This window comes from Misgurnus anguillicaudatus, chromosome 2, assembly GCF_027580225.2.
Source record: "Misgurnus anguillicaudatus chromosome 2, ASM2758022v2, whole genome shotgun sequence".
NCBI lineage: Eukaryota > Metazoa > Chordata > Actinopteri > Cypriniformes > Cobitidae > Misgurnus > Misgurnus anguillicaudatus.
Window position 1 is genome coordinate 45511804 of NC_073338.2, and position 19758 is coordinate 45531561.

The 19758-nt window shown below is 39.4% G+C and overlaps 1 protein-coding gene across 1 annotated transcript in view; it reads left to right on the forward strand.

Annotated features, from left to right (window-relative positions):
• The window catches only part of ephb1 (EPH receptor B1), a 326298-nt gene that overhangs the window by 93243 nt on the left and 213297 nt on the right, over positions 1–19758 (forward strand). Inside the window, exon 2 of the mRNA XM_055203462.2 lies at positions 14333–14397. Within this exon, the coding sequence (XP_055059437.2) occupies positions 14333–14397 (65 nt within the window). The remainder of the gene's footprint in view (positions 1–14332; positions 14398–19758) is intronic.

Consider the following 19758-nt stretch of genomic DNA (forward strand, 5'->3'; position numbering starts at 1 on the left):
TAAAGTCCCAATGAAATCAAAACTGACCAATCTTATTTTGTAATGTAAAATTGCAGTGTTTATTATAAACAATTTATCTATAAAATTCATTTTTTATTTATGTGCCCTCATTAACTTCAATCGCCGTGATACCCATTTCAGTTGCTTTTTTCACTTGGTCCTCCATGAGAAAACAGATTCAACACGCGCCCTTTGGTGACGTGGTTGATAAATATTCAATATTGACTAATAATGATACATATTTGCTGCCAGCTAACAGGGTTATTATATATTTTACACCAACAATGCAACAACGACCGCAAGTCCATGTCAAGTGTACCATTCAGAACAGGCCAAAAAAAAACACCTTGCAGTTGACTGGAGGAAGAGCACTTACTGGTGATGATGATGATGAATAAGAGAAATAAGGGATGGGGATAAAGAGCAGGTGAAGCAGAAGAACATTGTAGTGGTGGAGAGGGGATTATGGGATAATTAAAGATGATGATTTTGCTTAGCACTATTTCTGCCAGTATGATAATGCATGCAAATGATCTGCAGCCAGAGAGAGAGAGACAGAGAGACAAAGAGAGAGATAGAGAGAGAGAGACATACAGTACAGCATACAGAAAGGCTACTTTGGCATTCTGCACCTGCTCTGTGATCTCTGATTGGCCGTAGGGAATACTCTAGAAGATGTATTTCTCTGTAGCTGATCAGCATCTTGTGTTTTGGACCCGTGTTTGACAAGGTTAAAGTTTGTCTCGCTCTGGAAGCCTGTCTTACTGATATGAGTTCATCTGACTTTAGGTTGTAAAGACCTGGATGTGCTTGGATTAAAAACTTGGAGCACCGATTTGTCATTAAATTACAAGAAACTGAGAGATTTCTGAATATTGGCATCAAGTCTGGTACATGCTGTTTATTTGGGCCCAAGTCATTGTTTTTGTTACACTTTAAAGTAGCGTTGTATTTGTTAACATTAGTAAATGCATTTGATAACATGAACAATAAGCGATATTGTGCTTAAAATAAGCAAAGAATCTGCCTACGGGGTAAGAAAAAAAATCTTAAACTTTTTTATTAAACATCTAAGGGCAGTTTCCCGGACAGGGTTTCGATTAATCTAGGACTAGGCCTTAGTTATATTAGGACATTTTAAATAGTTTTTACAAACAAATCTTACAAAAAACAATAATGGTAGCATTTGAGATAAAACAATGGCATTGATATATGTTAAGATACGTCAGTGCAAGATATTTTTAAATTAATGCAGCTAAAACATGCATTTTAGTCTGGGACTAGGATAAGCCCTGTACAGGAAACCGCCCCTTAAAGGAATAGTCTACTCATTTTCAATATTAAAATATGTTATTACCTTAACTAAGAATTGTTGATACATCCCTCTATCATCTGTGTGCGTGCACGTAAGCGCTGGAGCGCGCTGCGACGCTTCGATAGCATTTAGCTTAGCCCCATTCATTCAATGGTACCATTTAGAGATAAAGTTAGAAGTGACCAAACACATCAACGTTTTTCCTATTTAAGACGAGTAGTTATACGAGCAAGTTTGGTGGTACAAAATAAAACGTAGCGCTTTTCTAAGCGGATTTAAAAGAGGAGCTACATTTTATGGTGTAATAGCACTTATGGGAGTACTTCGACTCGACGCAGTAACACCCTCCCTCTCCCATTATGAGAGTGAGAAGGGGAGCGGACTTTTCAGGCGAGTCGAAGTACTCCCAAAAGTGCTATTACGCCATACAATATAGTTCCTCTTTTAAATCCGCTTCTAACTTTATCTCCAAATGGTACCATTGAACGAATGGGGCCAAGCTGAATGCTATCGAAGCGTCGCAGCGCGCTCCAGTGCTTGCGTGCGCGCACGCAGGTGGTGGAGGGATGTATCAACGATTCTTGGTTGGGGTAGTGGCATATTTTAATGTTGAAAATGAGTAGACTATTCCTTTAAAGCAACACTATGTAGTTTTTTACCTTTAAATAATGCCTCTAAAATTATTTCAGTGATAGAACAACTTTTAACTGGACAAACTGTACTGTTGCTGCAACCTGAGCAGCCTCCTAGCTGCTACAAGCACACTCTGAAAGTGGCGGTGGAGGGTAGAGCCCACAGCCCGCCCCTCCCCCTGCTTGCAGAAGAGTGTCTTATACCAGGCACGTTGCGCTTTTTAACCACATGGGGGAGCTGTAAGTCATTTTTACATGGAAACTACATAGTGTTGCTTTAAAGAGGGGGTTCAATGGTGTTTCATGCATTCTGACTTATTAACAAAGTTTAAGAGTTGGTTTCCTTATGCTTAACAAATGCAAAGTTTCAAAAAAGCAGTTGGACGTGTTACAGAGTATTTCTGTGCCGAATGTACTTCGCTAGGGTTCGTACAAGTTTCTGAAAGTCTTATTTTCGATTACGGGTCCGGCTGACGTTTCATGGGTAAGCCCAGGGTGCGATTTGCCGGGGGGGATGCGTGGGATTTCCCCCTTTCTGGTCAATGTATCCCTGCCTCTGCTTAATTATTTTTATCCCCGGTGGGGATAAATTTATCCCCCTCTCAAAGTGATCAGTGCTACTACACTAGTGGCGAGACGGATCACAAAACTTATCACGGATCGTTTGATTAAAGTCAATTTTGTTTTAAAATGCACTACTTTGGCTGGCTCTGATATAGCTGCCGCGCAGCCTCTCTGTATTCACTACTCTGCAGACTTGATCAATGTCCCGCCCGCGGCGCTATCTGATTGGTTACAGACCCGGTTACACCTCACGAGTAATAGCCTATCAACACTTGCGAGATGGTTATGGAGCTGTGTGTCGAAACGATGAAATGCAGCATCTTCAGCCGCATATTAATAAAGCGGGAATAAACATAACACTCTGATTATCTGTTTATGATGACAAGCGGAGTTAGTGTCCCAGTCACACCACTGAGAATGGCTGAAGTTACACATGATAAATCCGATGAGGCGTTTAGCGAGGCGCGGGCGCGTCCAGTTTGCGCAAATGAGACTAAGTTAAGTGACTAACACATAATGCATCTGACTTTTCTATCATTTCACTGTAGCTCAGCATCGCGGTGTAAAGTTAATGTTATTACTTTAAAAGCAGCATTAAAACTGTTTCTACTGTAATGGTTTAACTTTGCAATCAATACATTGTTCATATTTATGTTTAAGTTGACACTACGTTGTGCCATATAGTTTTGCCATTCAAGATTTAATTCTTGCATGTTTTTTCGTTGTGCATGATCACAGTTCATATGTGTGGGGAAATATAAGCTATTAGAGTAAAAATATTGCGTTAGGCTGCTTCATGAGTTAATAAGAAAAAATATTTTACAATTCCTGCAAATGCAGGACTGAGTTCATGTTCTCATGATTTATTTTTATGAATTAAAATGTTTTGAAATGTGTTGTGGACAGAGACGCATTATGTCAAGAATTATAAAAAATCTTCAATAAGCTCATAATTTGTGCTAAAATAGTATAAATGTTTAGTTTTAAAACCATTTTGAAAAGCTGGTTATATTTTTATGTTTCTGCGCAAGTTCAGCAGACAGTGAGGTTCGGGTTTGTTCCGATCAGAGCTCGTGAGCGGAGGGCGCATTTCTGAATATTAGAAATATTGTAATTAGAAATATATATTAAAAATAATATTATTATAATGGAATTTTGTTAGGTCGGCCAATGATTACCAAATTTCTCATATTGCTCTTCATAACCACTGAAAACAGTCAAAAAAGTTAAAACTAGTGGTCGGTACAAAATGACTCATGACGAAATATGGTGGGTACCCACCGTCGCCGAAATCGACGCCTATGAAAACATCCCCCCCTCTGTTTTTTTCACAAATCGCACCCTGGGTAAGCCATACGTATACCTTGTTTTATGGGCACTTACCCCAGAAAAAACATGCCCATATGTCAATCAGCTGCAAAGTTACAAGCATCACTTCACACACGATAGCTTTGTTTTATATCAAGACTCAACAATGGCACGAACGTGTGTTTTTGGATGAAAGGAGAAGAAATTCAGCATTATGGAAACAATGGATATAGTTTGTTTATCCGGGGTAGCAGCGGTGTTTTCCGCGTGTGTTTGTTTAACGCTGGATTTCATTGAAAAGTCCCAACTGGGTCATGAGTCGCAAGGCGGCAAGTAAAACTTCTGTGTTATGTTGTAAATAGTTTTTTTTTTAGTATGGATCCGCATAACGTAACTGTAACGTCAATAGTAGAACTTCAGCCTAAATGTTACCATATAGCATTAACTAGCATACAACCCTAACTCGGTCACAACTTTGTTTTAATCATTGTAACAACATTGTACTTTATTTAAAGGCGGAGTGCACAATGTTTGAAAAACGCTTTGGCAAAGGACACGGGCCGACTACCAAAACACACGTATAGCCAATCATCAGTAAGGGGCGTGTCTACTAACCAACATCCTGAAAGGGGTATAAACAGAGGTCGGAGACAGCTGCAAATGGGTGGGTTAGCAGCAAGTGGGTGGAGCTTTAGCCGCAAGTGGGCTGTACAAACTTCCAGAGGATTCACCACCGTCCCATTTGAAGCGTAAACTCCTCCTACTTGCACATTTCTGAAATCCCTCCTACTTGCATCATAAGCTCCTCCCACTTGCGGCATAAGGTCCTCCCACCTGCAGTCTCCGGGCTGCAGGGATATATACTTGGACATCCTTGCCGGGTTGCGTATGTGTGGGGCGGGTCTTTTAAAAGAAGGTCCAGATTCTATTGGGGTGTTTGTTTAGGTGATTTCAAATGTCAACATTGGCTTTCAAACATTGTGCACTCCGCCTTTAATGTGTAATTTAATGTTGGGGGTATACATCACGACTGTAACGTCACAGTTGGTGTTATGTTTTTATTGGCCGGTTTTCTCATACTATTCTGTTATTTATTGTTTTTAAGTTTCTTCACATTCAAATCTGTCAATGTCAGAATGTCCCGTCTCTCTACTTCTTTGCTTCTCTTTCACACATAATGATTTCCCTCGCTCACTGATTTGTGACTCTTATATCCAGCACTTTTCCTCTCTCTCTCTCTCTCTCTCTCTCTCTCTCTCTCTCTCTCTCTCTCTCTCTCTCTTTCTCTGTCTCTCTCACACACTCGCACGTGGCACAGGCTTCATTTTCACCCCATCAGGAGGACAGACAGGTGTTGAGCTATCTGATAAGTGTGTGTGATCTCGTATAGAGTCGAGACCAGTTTCAGCCCTCACTGTGCCTTCAGACCCAAACCAAATTTATATCATTAACAAATTGAAAGTGAAATTATAAATATTGATTTTTAATAGCATTACGGTTTGGTTAAGCGTGCAGTGTAAAGTCGATGTGAAGCTCTTGGGTCATACTCGAGCAGACCCTGTGTCCTTTATGCTGCTTTTGGGTCAATATAATGCCGCAGTGGCTTGCTTTAGACCTGTGTGTATGTGTGCAGGTGAGTAATTTCATGGTGTGGACCACAGTATTGATCTGAGACCAGAGGCCTGCTCAATGTTTAATGTGCTCTTTCTGTACCGGCACAGTCCAGCATTAAATATTAAGGCTGCTATCCTGAGCGCTAGTGTAAATATGACAGACAACGAGAGAGGGAGAGATCAGGGGTCACGGGTCTCACCGGTCAGCGGGCGAGTGATGGGATGAAGGTTACATCTCGGTTGTCACTTAAACCCCTGCGCTCTCATCCAACGAGATGAAGGACCTTATTTGCACAGTTTTATTTAGGGGCGGTGACATCAATTCAGCTCTCGGTAGACTCTCTTCTCTTATTGCACCGCACGTCTTCGGGTTGTGGGACTTCAGCCTGGATTTAGTAAACAAAATCAGTAAGATTGTGTTCGGGGAAAGGTGTGTTTGTCCCTCCACAGATCACTAAAGGCCTAAGTATAGTTATTGTAAGTTTTTACGCATACAGCATACAGTGTAAGTGACGCAGATTTCGTCAGATTTTTAAACCTTCTCACATTTCATTTTCTTGCTCTTATTCGTTTAACCACAAGGTGGCAACCTTTTCTCCGATACAAGAAAAGAAAGTTTTACATGAGTTTACGCATTATTATTTTATCAAGCATACTCTGAGTAATGAGCCTTTCACACTTAACCATAACGTTAAATATATCGATAACAATATTAGTGTCCACATCAGCAGATGATAAAGATAACTTTATGCTAATTCGCTCGTGAGGCACAATACTCGCACAAATCATTTCATTTCAATGGCATTAACTAATATTGCATAGTTCCTTTAATTAAAATGTTTTTAATTGTTAACATGTCTTGAAATGTATAAATATGCTGTTCATGTTGCATTTACAGTGGCTATAACCAGCAGATGTCCTTAACACACTGCGTTTTGTGTATTTCTAATTTAGTTTGTGTAATCTAATATCTTCTGCTACGTACACACCATACGCGGGGCATCGCGTTACTCACTCTAGATTACTCGCGGGATTTAACTTCGTGTCATGCGACTTTTTCGCTCGAGTTGAATATTTTCAACTTGGGCGAAGATGCGTTTGGGACGAATAGCGTTTGTTTTCGCGGCAAACGCGCCATCCATATGGCGTCATTCGCACCGCCCGACGCGAGGTCGCGTCTGATCGCACCTTTGCATTGACTTAGTATGTAATCTACTCGCGCAAATCGTTGAACTCGCTTCTGGTGTGAACCCACAGTTACTGTACATTATGAAGTCAATTCCACTGGAACCACAATAGCGCTGGACACCTGAGATAATTTTATGTTATGGACTTCAGCAATGAGCTACTACGCATTGTCATCTGACATTTCAAATGCGCTTGAACTTTAAATTCAAATAGATTTGATTGGCTGTCAATGGTTTATCATCATTACAAAATAAATAAATAAATCGCCCAGCAAGTGATCCCAACAATATCATTGTATCTTTATTGTTATAGTTATGGTGTGAACCACTGGCGGCCGGTGACTTCTTTTTTCGAGGGCGCACGATTCAAAGCTCGCCACAATATGTATGTAGCCCGTCATGTGTGGTTCGTCATTTCAAAATATGTGTTCAGCGCGTCGAGTAAACCTATGTGCATCACGTGTCTTGTCAAAATAAGTCCCTTCTGCAGACCCCTCTAACTGTGGGTTTACACCAAACGCGAAGCGTTCAATCGCACCCCGTTGCTCGCTCTAGATTACTCGCGGGATTTAACTTCGTGTCATGCAAATTTTTAGAGTTTAATATTTTTAACTTGGGCAAAGACGCATTTGAGGCGAATAGCGCATGTTTTCATATCTCGTCATTCGTATGGCCCTACGCGAGGATGTGTCTGATCGCGTCTTTGCATTGACTTTGTATGTAATCTACTCGCGCAAATCGTTGAACTCGCATCTGGTGTAAACCCACAGTAAAGGGAAAATCTCGCATTTGCCAGATACTCGCATAATCTCATTCGTAATCAGAGTTTACTGTTAAGGGAGTGTCTTGCATGTATTTTGTGAACGTAAGCGTCTCTTTTACCATACGCGGTTTTGACGCGTGTGCAGCAGGCACTTCTTTTGACAAAACACGTGATGCACATGGTTCACATGACGCAACAAACAAATATTTTGAAAACACGAGCAACACACATGATACTCCGAACATATATTTTGAAATCGCGCCCCTCAGAAGAGCAGTCACCAGCTGCCACCGGTGTGAACTCTGCTGTTCTCTTTACAATTTTTTAAAAGTATATTTTTTATAGTTAGCGCTATAATGTGAACAGCCCTTACGACCAATATTAAGCCATGAAAAATTAAGCTATTTATCTTTTTGCTCACCCCAACCACGATTTAATTATTTTTATTTTGTGCGTACCATGAAAGAAATAATTAATAAAAAATGTACAATAGAATTTAATAATAGTTAAACAAATTAATTTTGAGGTTTGTCCTTTAAATGTTTTTGAAGCTTGAGCTATTTGAAACTGAATGAGGAACCTTTTGTGTAATGAAAGAGGAAAAAAGGTAACAATGTGTGATGAGATTGCCTTGACTACCCTGTAAATTGGCTTTTAAATAATCTGAACACTTTATTCAATCTTTTCCTCTCTCTCTTGCTCTCAATTTTGAGGTTTGTCACCAAATTGTCTCTCTTGCTCTTTGACACACTGCTTTGTACCTTTGTGATCTCCATTCTGTATCTCTTTGTTGGCATTTTGCATCCTAACAAGATTCCATGATCCCTTTGCGCAATTATGCTAATTTATTACCGGTCACATGTCGCATATAAATGAGCTTGAAGCTGACATGACCTCAGAGAGCATTACGCCCTGAACATGCTAGCCCCCCTCCATACACACACACATACGGTATGATTTCTCTGGAGAAGGACGAATGAATGTATCTCTAGAGGAGCTGATGTTCAGAGGTCCCTCTCCTCAGAGACACCAGCTGCTGCGGCAGTCACACCGCCTGTGCTATTTAGAGAAATTGAATTATTTTGTGTGTGTGTTTAATAAGAGTGTCTACCCACAGCACGTGTGCGTCTCCGGACATTGATGCAAGTCTAGAGGTGTAATATCTTCAACGTCCACCCGTACCCATCTACGATCGGCTCCTGCGTTCCGCTCTTTCCACTTATGCCGTAATCGAATGATCAAATGATGAACGATTCTCCTCTTGTCATTGCCGATAGCGCATTATCAATCATTATGATCAATAATAAAGTAATCAATTAACCAGATCTCTTGTGTTAATAATGCCTGTTTCTCACGACATGCTTTTTCATCACCACAGGCTTGATAAATATCACTTAAAGGTGCCATAGAATACAAAACTTTATTTACACTGCAAAAAATTCTTTTCAAGAAAAAAATTCTTAGTATTTTTGTCATGTTTTCAGTAAAAATATCTAAAAATTCTTAAATTAAGATGCTAATTCTTGATGAGCAAAACGGCCCAAGAAAATAAGTCTAGTTTTTAGACCAAAAATATAAAATTTAAGTGATTTTGTGTATAAAACAAGCAAAAAAAAAAAAAAAAAATCTGCCAATGGGGTGAGCTATTTTTTATTTTTTTTTATTTTTATTTTTATTTAGTGTTTAAGAAAAATGTTTAAGATTTTTTTGTTTACACCATTAGCAAATTTTTTTGCTTGTTTTATGTACAAAATCACTTAATTTTGATATTTTTGGTCTAAAAACTAGACTTATTTTCTTGGGTCGTTTTGCTCATCAAGAAAAAGCATCTTAATTTAAGAATTTTAAGATATTTTTACTGAAAACAAGACAAAAATACTACGATTTTTTTTCTTGAAAATCATTTTTTGCAGTGTACATGGTAATGACATATCGTGAGCCTCAAACATGATTGTTTCTTCCTTCTTATGTAAACCTCGTGCATGCAAAAGACCGCTGGAGAACAGGCCAGCAACATAACACCGACTGTGACGTTACAGTCGTGATGTACGCCCCAACATTAAATTACACATTAAATTAATTACAATGTTTTTACAATGCTTAAGAAAAAGTTGTGACTGCTGAGTTAGTGGTATACACTAGTTAATGTTATATGCTTGCATTTAGGATGAAGTTCTACTATTGACGTTAAAGTTACGTTTTGCAGGTCCATACTGAAACATCTCAGAAACGTTCATTAACAATCTCCAAACACTTGATTAGTCCTCAAATGTTGTATCTTCGTCTCATACAGGCTCAAAAGGGTCTGTTTACACACACAAAGAGCTACTGAATGAGCTGCTCTGAGAAACAGCCAATCAGAGCAGAGCTCAACATTATTATTCATGACCCTTTAAAATAAGGTAATAATAGGCCATTTCATTCGAAAGGTAAATGCTAGGGATGTAAATAAATTTTTGGACTTAATAAAGCCACATACTTCTATGTCGATATCAGAGAATAATTTAATATATTTCAATGCATAGGTGAAATGTCTTTGGCATCCCTTCACTCTGTAAATAACAGATGTGAGTTTAGTGCAGGACTTCCTGTTTAGAGAATTTCATTTGGTGTAAAGTATTTTGTATAAGCGTATTGTTACCAAGCGTCGATCTGTCAGAATGAGCCATACGCACAGCTGATGACAGTGATGGATTGTATAGTTTAACTGTGTTGTTAGCACCCGACTGGCTTTCAGTCACAGTATTGAAATGTGTACTAATACACACAATACACACATGATGTTTATTTAGCCATTACAGTGTCTCTGTTTCAAGCCTTGCTGTTCACGATCCAAGCAGTCGGCTGTCTTCGTAGACAACATCCTGAACGAAATGAAATTTCATAAGCGGGTGAATTAAAACGCTTTACATAAGCATCAGCACTCATGCGAAACCCATTAATAGCAGCGTACCTCAGCTAATGCTTACAGTTGACATTAGCATCAGCCACTGACTCGCAATGATATGTTAATATGCGCAAAAACACACAGTGCATATAAATATTGAGAGAAATAGTGGATTAGAACAAGAGGAGATAAGAAAAAAGTTTTTTTTCAATGCAATCTGGAATTGATTTGTTAGCTACTTGACTATGGTTTAATTTTGGCCAAATTAGGCATCTTGCAAGGCAGGATCATTTTATGTTTATTCTTTATGAGATATCCCTATGATGCCTAAACATGTTGCCTACGTAGGGTTTAAAACGGAGCCCATGGCTCTGCATACAGAGAGTGATGTGCGGGCTAAGGCAAAGTGGCTTTAAATTTGATTGGTGGTGTTTGGAGAAGTTAAGTGGGCATTACATTCAAGACATCAGCTGCTGCTGACTCGTGGATAAAAACTTTTATGAGCGTTATTGATGCTTTCCTTACCAGCGTTTGACAATGCGCTTTGATTCATATGAATGCGAATGTGTGTTTTCTTGATCAGTCGACGCTGAACGATTGGAGGCTGGAACGAGACTGTCACCTTATCCTAGAATTATACATCATGTTATGAATCCATCGGCAGGAAGCCAGAGTGCTTGTCATCATATGCCTTTCCTTATCTTTCTGTGAGAGAAAACCTTTCTCTTCTCTCTCCAACACCATCATCATCGTCGTCAACGTCTTCCTCTTTTCAATCTTCTTGACAAACGAAGAGTCAAGCAGGTATTAAATGACAAATAATAATAATTTTAAGTTTAAAGATTGAGAGATTAGCTTGAACCATGACATCCATCTGTACTTTTTCTTTTCTCAAACTGACAAGCTTAGATCTGAGGTGTACCACACCGGGATGCATTTACTTTAAGTTATAGTGCGCCATACATTTGGACCCATAGGGAATAGTTGAATGAGAATGGCTAAAGATGAGTATAGTAGTAGTATTCAGATCTGTTTAGACTAATGCTATTTGATTTCAGAGTCTCATGCTTTGCTTCAATGATGTCAAAGCCCCTACAGCTAACAGCACAAAGGATTTGATAAAATAATTACTTATACATGCAACACATGAACGCACAGACCAATAAAGCTGCATTACTGAAAAGGTTTTCATACAATGATAATGATTTTTACAAAGCTATTCTCAATCGCTAATCCTAACCTTCACATAACCCGGCTGACATTTAGAGAAATTCAAAGAAGATTAAAGGTTTTAAAAGCATGATTCGACTGATATAAGGGATATAGGTTTATTTTTGACATGTTTCACATATTTAATGAGGACATTTTACAACAGGAAATCATTATTTCCTATAGACCGTTTCAGCAGTAACAACATAAACAAGCGGCTGTCTCTGTCTGCACGTAACCTCCGGTAAACTCCGCTTAGAATAAATAACAACAAAGTTCTTTAAACGTAGTTTATTTGTATAACAAGCAAAAAACAACAACACATAGACTATCTAGGCAACAAAAACATTTGTTATTTTCGACGAGGCATTTGTTCAAGAGATCAGTTTAGCAACTAGTCAGACCCTTAAAAAAACGAAACCGGAAGTAAGGTTCGGATCCAGACGTGTTTCACATGCGTCCGATGAAACCGTCTATAAGACACACTGTACAAAATTCTCAAGAGATGAGTTGGTATAACTTATAAAATGAAGTTGAGATATGTCAACTATATTTTATAACAACTCATCTCTAGTGAATGACTTGTAAATCTGAGGTAATAAACAAAAAATTAAGCCAGCAAAGAATTTTTTACTGTGCACCTTTCCAAGAAAATATTAAATTGTTATGGCCTGTAATGCAAGGACTCCCAAACTTTTCATTTTGCGACCCAGTTTTATCCCACCAACATATTTTAAAGTGGAAAGATGAGGAAAGTTTTTTTTCTCTTAATAATTTAGCAGTTTCATTTCTATGTCATTTGTATTAATGTTATTGCAGAGGATTTTCTTTTTTTCGGGTGGATTATCAAGACTATTGGTCATCCTAGTTGTCAATCAGGAGTGTTGCGCAATTGCATTTTTTTTTTAAGTGGAGAAGGCGGTTATTTTCTAAAATTCGAGAAAATCCTCCGCTACAGCTTTAATGAAATTTAAGTTTAATTGCAATATCCAAATATTGTATATAATATATCAAAATCATTGCCATTGCTTATCATTAATTGGACTAAACAGTTTTTATGTCATTTTACAGTCAAGCGTCTTTGTGCAACCCACAATTGGGTTCCAACCCACAGTTTGAAACAACCTCTGCGGACGTCTTGTGATTCATGACTGCACCAAATTATTAAAATAGTAAAAAAATTATTATTTTAAAAAACATAAAAGAAACGCCTAACGCTTTTTAGTTTTTCGGTATTTACACTATTCATCCCTCATCTAACCATAGTTCAATAATAAATGGATACAAATGTCTAAAAATGTGAGAAATCAGCACAATTATGACAAAAAAAAACATTTTTATATTTGACCCGTCTGTAAAAACCATACTAATGTCTCAAAATCTAATTCTGAGGTAATGATGAAAATCAAAGTCTGATTTTAGCCATTAACTTCATTATGATTTTAATCTTTGACATGACTTTATTCAATTAATTTTAAAGATATGAACAAAAATACATTTTGACACACAATTTTTAATAAGACAGGCACATTTATTTTGTTGGCAGGAAGCAATCATTAGTGTGTAGCCTATTTAAAACAACAGCAAGAATTATGCCACCGTTAGCGGTTTTCATATCGTAAGTGCTGAGGGGTTAGTTGTAAAAATATTTTCAAGCCTTCCAAAAACGTTGCTAAGAGCTGCAGACACATTTCAAAATGATGCTATGTTTTAGTCAACAAGACACTATTAATATGACCAAAAAATAACATATGATGAACATATTTATCAAAACACTCCGCTTGAACATTTTTAGTTTAATCGCTTCATTCGCGCATTAAATTTTAGTCAGCGAGACATTAACGTGGAAATTCTCGTCATGCGGGGGGCTTCTGCGACTCCGCTCGCTTCCTGTAATCACGTCACTACTAGAGCATGCTCCTGATTGGTTAACGCGGCACGTTTTTCCGCCAAAGTTCAAATGTTTCAACTCGTGCTTTTCCTGCGACAACGCTCAATTTGCGCCATTTGCGCAAACTAGCGTTAATGAGGTGGAATTGCGTCTACTGCGCTGTGCTAAACGCCTCATTCGAGCCGCGGCAACGTGTCTTCACATTGACTTAACATTGAAATCACTCGTGCTTGACGCCTCTACCACGGTTGTTGTGAAGGCAGCATTAGTCTCAGACTTGGTGGTCTGGGGATTTAATTTCAAGAGCGGCCAAGACCACAACTCTGTGAATTACACTAAATTGCTGGTGCCTTGTCTGATGTATTTTAACTTCATTAATGTGAATGAATGTAAAACATCTGGCTTTGAAAGCAATTATTGACTTATACAATTTATTTTGTTACTGTTGTGCCGGTAAGAGATGAATGGGGGGTCTTCCAAACAGATATCTGTCAACAATGTAATGCAAATGCCCCCATTATCCATCCACAATATAATTCCATCCATTTTTTGATGGCCTTGTCTGAACTGTCTTTGGTCTCGGTCTTGTCATGGTCTCGGCCCCTCAAAGTCTTGGTCTTTAGGTGGTCTCGACTACAACACTGCTTTGTGATCACTGATAGTAGAATCCAGGTTTGCTATCATTTTCAACCATCTTATCCGTGTTGTGTAGAGTGTATTTGTATGTGGATTATTCTTTCAGGTGGTTAAAGATATCTCCTTTGATAAGGTCTGACAATAGCTGACCTAAAGGACACAAACAGATTATCGCGCATCAGGTCTTCAGAAGCGCTTGCGAACAAGACGAACTGTGCATTGTAAAAATTGTGTCTCCGCACAAAATCGACTCTTTAACACTGTGCAGTATGTGTTTTCAAATACAGAAGTATCAGGCTTAATCCTTATCTTTTGTGTGGTTTACAGAAACACTGATGGACACCCGGACGGCGACGGCAGAGCTCGGGTGGACGGCGTACCCTTCATCTGGGGTGAGTGTGCGCTGGCACTTTTATTAAACACCGCCTGTCCTTTATTTTTAGAAAAGCACATTAAACCGAAACCTCTTGTTCGCCCTTTAGCAACTGCTTACGATAGAGACATTAAATGCCTCCAGATTAGCTCTAAAATACACCATAAAATATGTTTGTAGTGCAGGTGCTTTTATCACGGTGAAATTAAGCCATCAATGTCACACATGCACCTCTTTCTCTCTCCACACTGAAGGGCACAATGCTCGAAACCCTCGCGGCACAATCGGCGTACGCATTACACTCCGCGGTTCACATTCACAGTGACTTGATGACATAATGGGTCCACTTAAGGTAAAAAAGCACCTCCTGAATCCATCTAAATGTGGACCGGAGGAGAGCTGGAGCTGCTATAATAACAGCCCGACACTGCTGAACCTGCAGAGAAATATAGAGGTTTAATTTAACTCCAGCGAGGGCGTCGGAAATTCTAGGTCTTGCTTTAGTGTGACTGACTGTGTTAGGTGATATTTTATCCGTTTCCACTGCAGATGAGGAAAATGACCGATATCATGACGTGTGCTGTGGTGCATACAATTTAACTGTGAGCTGTGTACACTGTGTAGAGCTGTGCATTACGATTTGATCGGTTGTGGTGATTTTGTCATACCACACAGTGATTCAACGTCAGAAGACTACTTTAGTAGGATGCTATATAAATGTGTATATAAATCTTAACCTCTTTTCCCTCTCCATCCGTGCGTTTGGCCAGCTGTGGTTTAAAATTAATAATGAAAGTATCCACAGATGGCCAATGCCCACACATGCATATGATCCAAACATCTGACAGTGATGGACAGCGACTCCAGTGAGAGGAGATCCATTAACTTATCAGATGTCCAACCACCTTGTATCTCTCTCTTTCTCTCTTTCTGTTGTGGTTGCTTGCTAAATGAAAGCTGCACTTTTAAGCTATCATATCTTTAACTGGTAAATGGTTGATTTATACAAGATATCCAGGCATTTGTTCGCTTGGAAACAATGCCGAACCGTGATTGGTTGCTTTACATATCAGTTGTAGCCTGGGAAAACCCAGACAACTTCCGGCAAATTTAGATTTGCTCTGCAAGTAGTCTGGCAAAGATGCCACCCTACTGAAAAATCCAGCATAAGCTGGTGAGCTGGTTTTAGCTGGTCTCCCAGCTTGGTTTTAGCTGGTTTTGCTGGTGCAGCAAGCGGGTCTAGCTGTGTTTTGGTCACTTTTTAAGCTGGTCTAGCTGGACTTAGCTGGTGAGGTTGGAAAACCAGTTGGCCCACCAGCATGACCAGCTTTGTCAGGCTGGAAGGACCAGCGTAAACCACCTAGTGCCACCTTAAACCAGCTACCAGCTTATGCTGATTTTAGCTGGATTTTTCAGTAGGGCATTCAAGCCGATTTCTAAAAGAAACGTTTGGACGGGCTTTACATGATGACGACAGCGCAGATTTTGTACATTACAAAGATGGATGTCGCCGTGGAACATCACTCACCCGAATCAGCTATCGTGTCTGTTTCAAGCGATTTAAACTTTTCCTTTTCATTAAAACCCGTGCAAAGAACAACACTCGAAGCCTTCATATCTAAAAAAAGATGTTATCGCCGGCTTACCGACTGGATTTGGCAAAAGTCTGATATAGCTCTGCATACATCATCTTCTTTATCGCTTTGGGGTGCGTTTCCCAAAAGCATCGTTAGCCAACCACTGTTGTAAGTTTAGTCTTTACTGACAAAGGAACGAAACCATAGTTCAAATGAACATTCGCAAGCTGCATCACAAACTTGTGTGGTTGAACGACAGGTGAAGCACAGTTCTTTGTTATTATAATATGTAGACTTACGTTGATCATGCTTTTGAACAAAATAAGCAAAAACGTACTGCAGTCTATATCCATCATTCTAAATATATAAAAAAGTATTTTACGAGCTTTAGGACCCTGGGGAATCCCTGGGAAGAGTGACGTAAGAGGAAATTGGACGTGAATTAAATATATTGAAAATAAACAATAAGCAACAATAACAAAATCAGTCTTCCGATTCAATATATGTTATTTACAGAAGTAATCAGACATTAAATCAATTTGCACAGATTCGCACATCATCATGTTGTTAAACCAACATGGTTCAAACGACGAATGTGCGACAAAGTTACTATGCTTTCGGAAAACAGTTGTGACAAGGTAGTTCGTTTTTCCAACTACAGTATGCATCGTACTATGGTGGTTCAGCAGCGAGTTATGTCGTTGTTTGGGAAACGCACCCTTGATTGGTTTTAGGTCTATCCAATTGCGCCCAAAGGTATTTAAGCGACGTCCGTTGGTGACTCCCCTTTGGAAAAGATTTGTCTATGAAGCTTTGCCAAACCATAACTTAGTTACTACCGAGAATGGTTTAGTTTTAACCAGGCTATATCCGTCGACTTTTTGGTCAATGAAACCTGTTATGGAGTCAGTCTAAGGCCCTGTACACACTGCACCTAAATCTGATAAGTGCTTAATTCAGTGTCAACCGCAATTAGTGCTTAATTTTAGGGCTTAATCCTGTTCTGTCAGTTTAGCAATTGGCGGGACTGACAAACATATTCTGTTACCGAATTAGCTCCCGCAAAACGTAGATTGTGAAAACCCCTCTCACAGAAATCCAGCACAGTGAGCACTGAACAAAACAACTAGTTGTTGATGACATATTTAAACGTGCATCAGCAATACAGGTCTCCAGAAATCACAGGTAAAAAGGAACAAGTGTTTTCTTGCTACTGTTGCCAGATTTTGCTGGAAACCAAAACAAAGCCTGAAATAAACCCAAATGCTTTACAAAAAAATAAGACAAAAATATCACCACCCGCACTTTCCCACTTTATCAACACGAAAATCTTGATCGGTTTATGAGCCAAGCCTAAAAATACATGGACATGGCAACACCGCGAGACAGGGCTCTGGGAAGCAACACACTACGCCAACGTAGACTGTGGTTTATTAAAATTGTCTTTTAAAATTGTCTACTCTATAATATTAATTTGATTAAAACAACAAGAAGGCTAAAGTTGCTATGGTTACCTGTGTGTCAATCATTGCAGTTTCAACAGGGAGTCTTGTTCCATACACTTCCTTCTGAAAAGACCAGCTAAAACCAGGCTAAGCTGGTTGGCTGGTTTTAGCTGGTGTAGCAGGCTAGTTTTAGAGGGGTTTTGGCCACGGTTTTTAGCAGGTCAGGCTGAGTGACCAGCTGACCCACCTGCTTGACCAGGCCTTTTCAAGTTAGTTTAATGTTGTATGTCAGCTGGTCTCCTAGCCTGACCAGCTAAGATCAGCTTAAAAGTGTTCAGAGTCCTCTTAAACCATCCTGCTACACCAGCTTAACCAGCTAAAACCAGACTGGGAGCCTAAGATGGTTGGCTGTAGGGCTGCACGATAATGAGAAATATGCGATATGCGATAGTTCTGTTGGTGGGTGCGATGGCGATATGTCTTGCGATATGTCTTACTTAGAGAGATTATATTTTTATTTGCTTTTATTTTAGCATTTAGATATGTAATGAAAGAAAGAGGTAATGCATATTCTAAAGATGTAATTAAACTATGCTATACATGTGACAAAAAACTAGTAATGTGTGACCATAACGCAGTACTTTGATTTATTGAATATTTATATTAATTTCATAGATCCAACCACTCCAAACCCTTTTTCTTTTCTCTTTGACATGAACAAAGCTGAATGAACTTGTGAATATGACCCCCTTTAAAGGGATTTATTAACATTGTGAGAGGTGTAGAAAGACTCATTTTATACAATAAAATGTATAGTATATTAATCATAGACAATGCAGGTCTATGGATTGTAAATAGGTCTAAAGATTATAAAGTTGATAGGTTTGTGTAGAAGCAGTAAGTGCCTCTCTTTCTATTCCTCTGTTGCAGATTAAAAGAGCTTAATCCGTCATTATTTTAGATTCAAAAGTATACTCTATATAAAGAATGTAGATTCAGCTTACATAATGATTGTTTGACAGTTTGAGCTGCTCGTTCAGTACAATGGGCTTGGCATTAACATTGGTTATTTGCTACCATCTTTGTAGCAAACGTTTTAGATTATAAAAAGACGGTTCATTGATAATAATACTATAAACATGGGAGAAAGAAAGTGCAGCGCGGGCGACTTTATATAAACAAGAGTCAGTTTTCATCGCCATAGAAACCGGAGGCACGCTTGAGACTGCACATGCGCTATAGTGCGTTAGCGCTGACTGACTCTTCACGGCCGTCTCTGATCGACTTGGGTTTAAACAGACCCGGTACCTGAAGTAATTAAAATGGGACCGACTCGGACCTGAGTGACCTTTCAAAATATAGACTCGTGTCCTTCCGGGAAGACCTCTAATGGATACAACTATGATCAAGTTCAGGAACATGAAAGGATACAATGTGACACTGAGCTTTGTGTCGCACCTAATTCATCGAGAAACAGAAAGCACGCGAACGCACAGCGAACTCATCAGAAAAGACACAACGTGCTCGCACGCATAATGTCATTATCACGGACAAAAAAAGACAAAATTTGATGCTAAATATACGTGGGCAGTTGTTAATATACTTGAGAGAGCCGCCCAAGTAAAGTAAGTGTGTGGGAACCACCTTCTGATCGGTGTAATTTGGACGATCTAAGCATGCAACACACAAATGATAGACACGTAAAATAAATGCAAGTTATCGCAGCTCCCTGCGATATGCATATCGCATACACAGTTATCGCGATGGCGATACATTTTCGATATATCGTGCAGCCCTAGTTGGCTGGTTTTAGCTGGTCTCCCAGCCTGGTTTTGGCTGGTTAAGATAGTGTAGCAGGCTTGTTGTAGAGGGGTTTTGGCCACATTTTTAGCAGGTCATGCTGAGTGACCAGCTGATCCACCTGCTTGATTAGGCCTGTCCAAGCTAGTTTAATGTTGTGGGTCTGCTGGTCTTCCAGCCTGACCACCTAAGATCAGCTAAAAAGTGTCCACAGTTCATCTTAAACCAGCCTGCTACACCAGCTTAACCAGCTAAAACCAGACTGGGAGCATAAGATGGTTGGCTGGTTTTAGCTGGTCTTTCAGCCCGGTTTTAGCTGGTTAAGCTAGTGTAGCAGGCTGGTTTTAGAGTAGTTTTGAACTGTTGCCCTTAGGGAATACTTCCGGGTTTTAAAAATTGGGTAAGAGCCCCACCTGGTGGATAATAACGGAAATTGCCAGAAAAACTTGTCATTGGCAGGGAAGCACATTCTCTTAATTGACTCGTCAATTGTGGGGAAAGAGTTAAATGCGGTGGTCACTCCTTGAAGTGTGTATGGGCCCTAAAGGTCCATAGCTA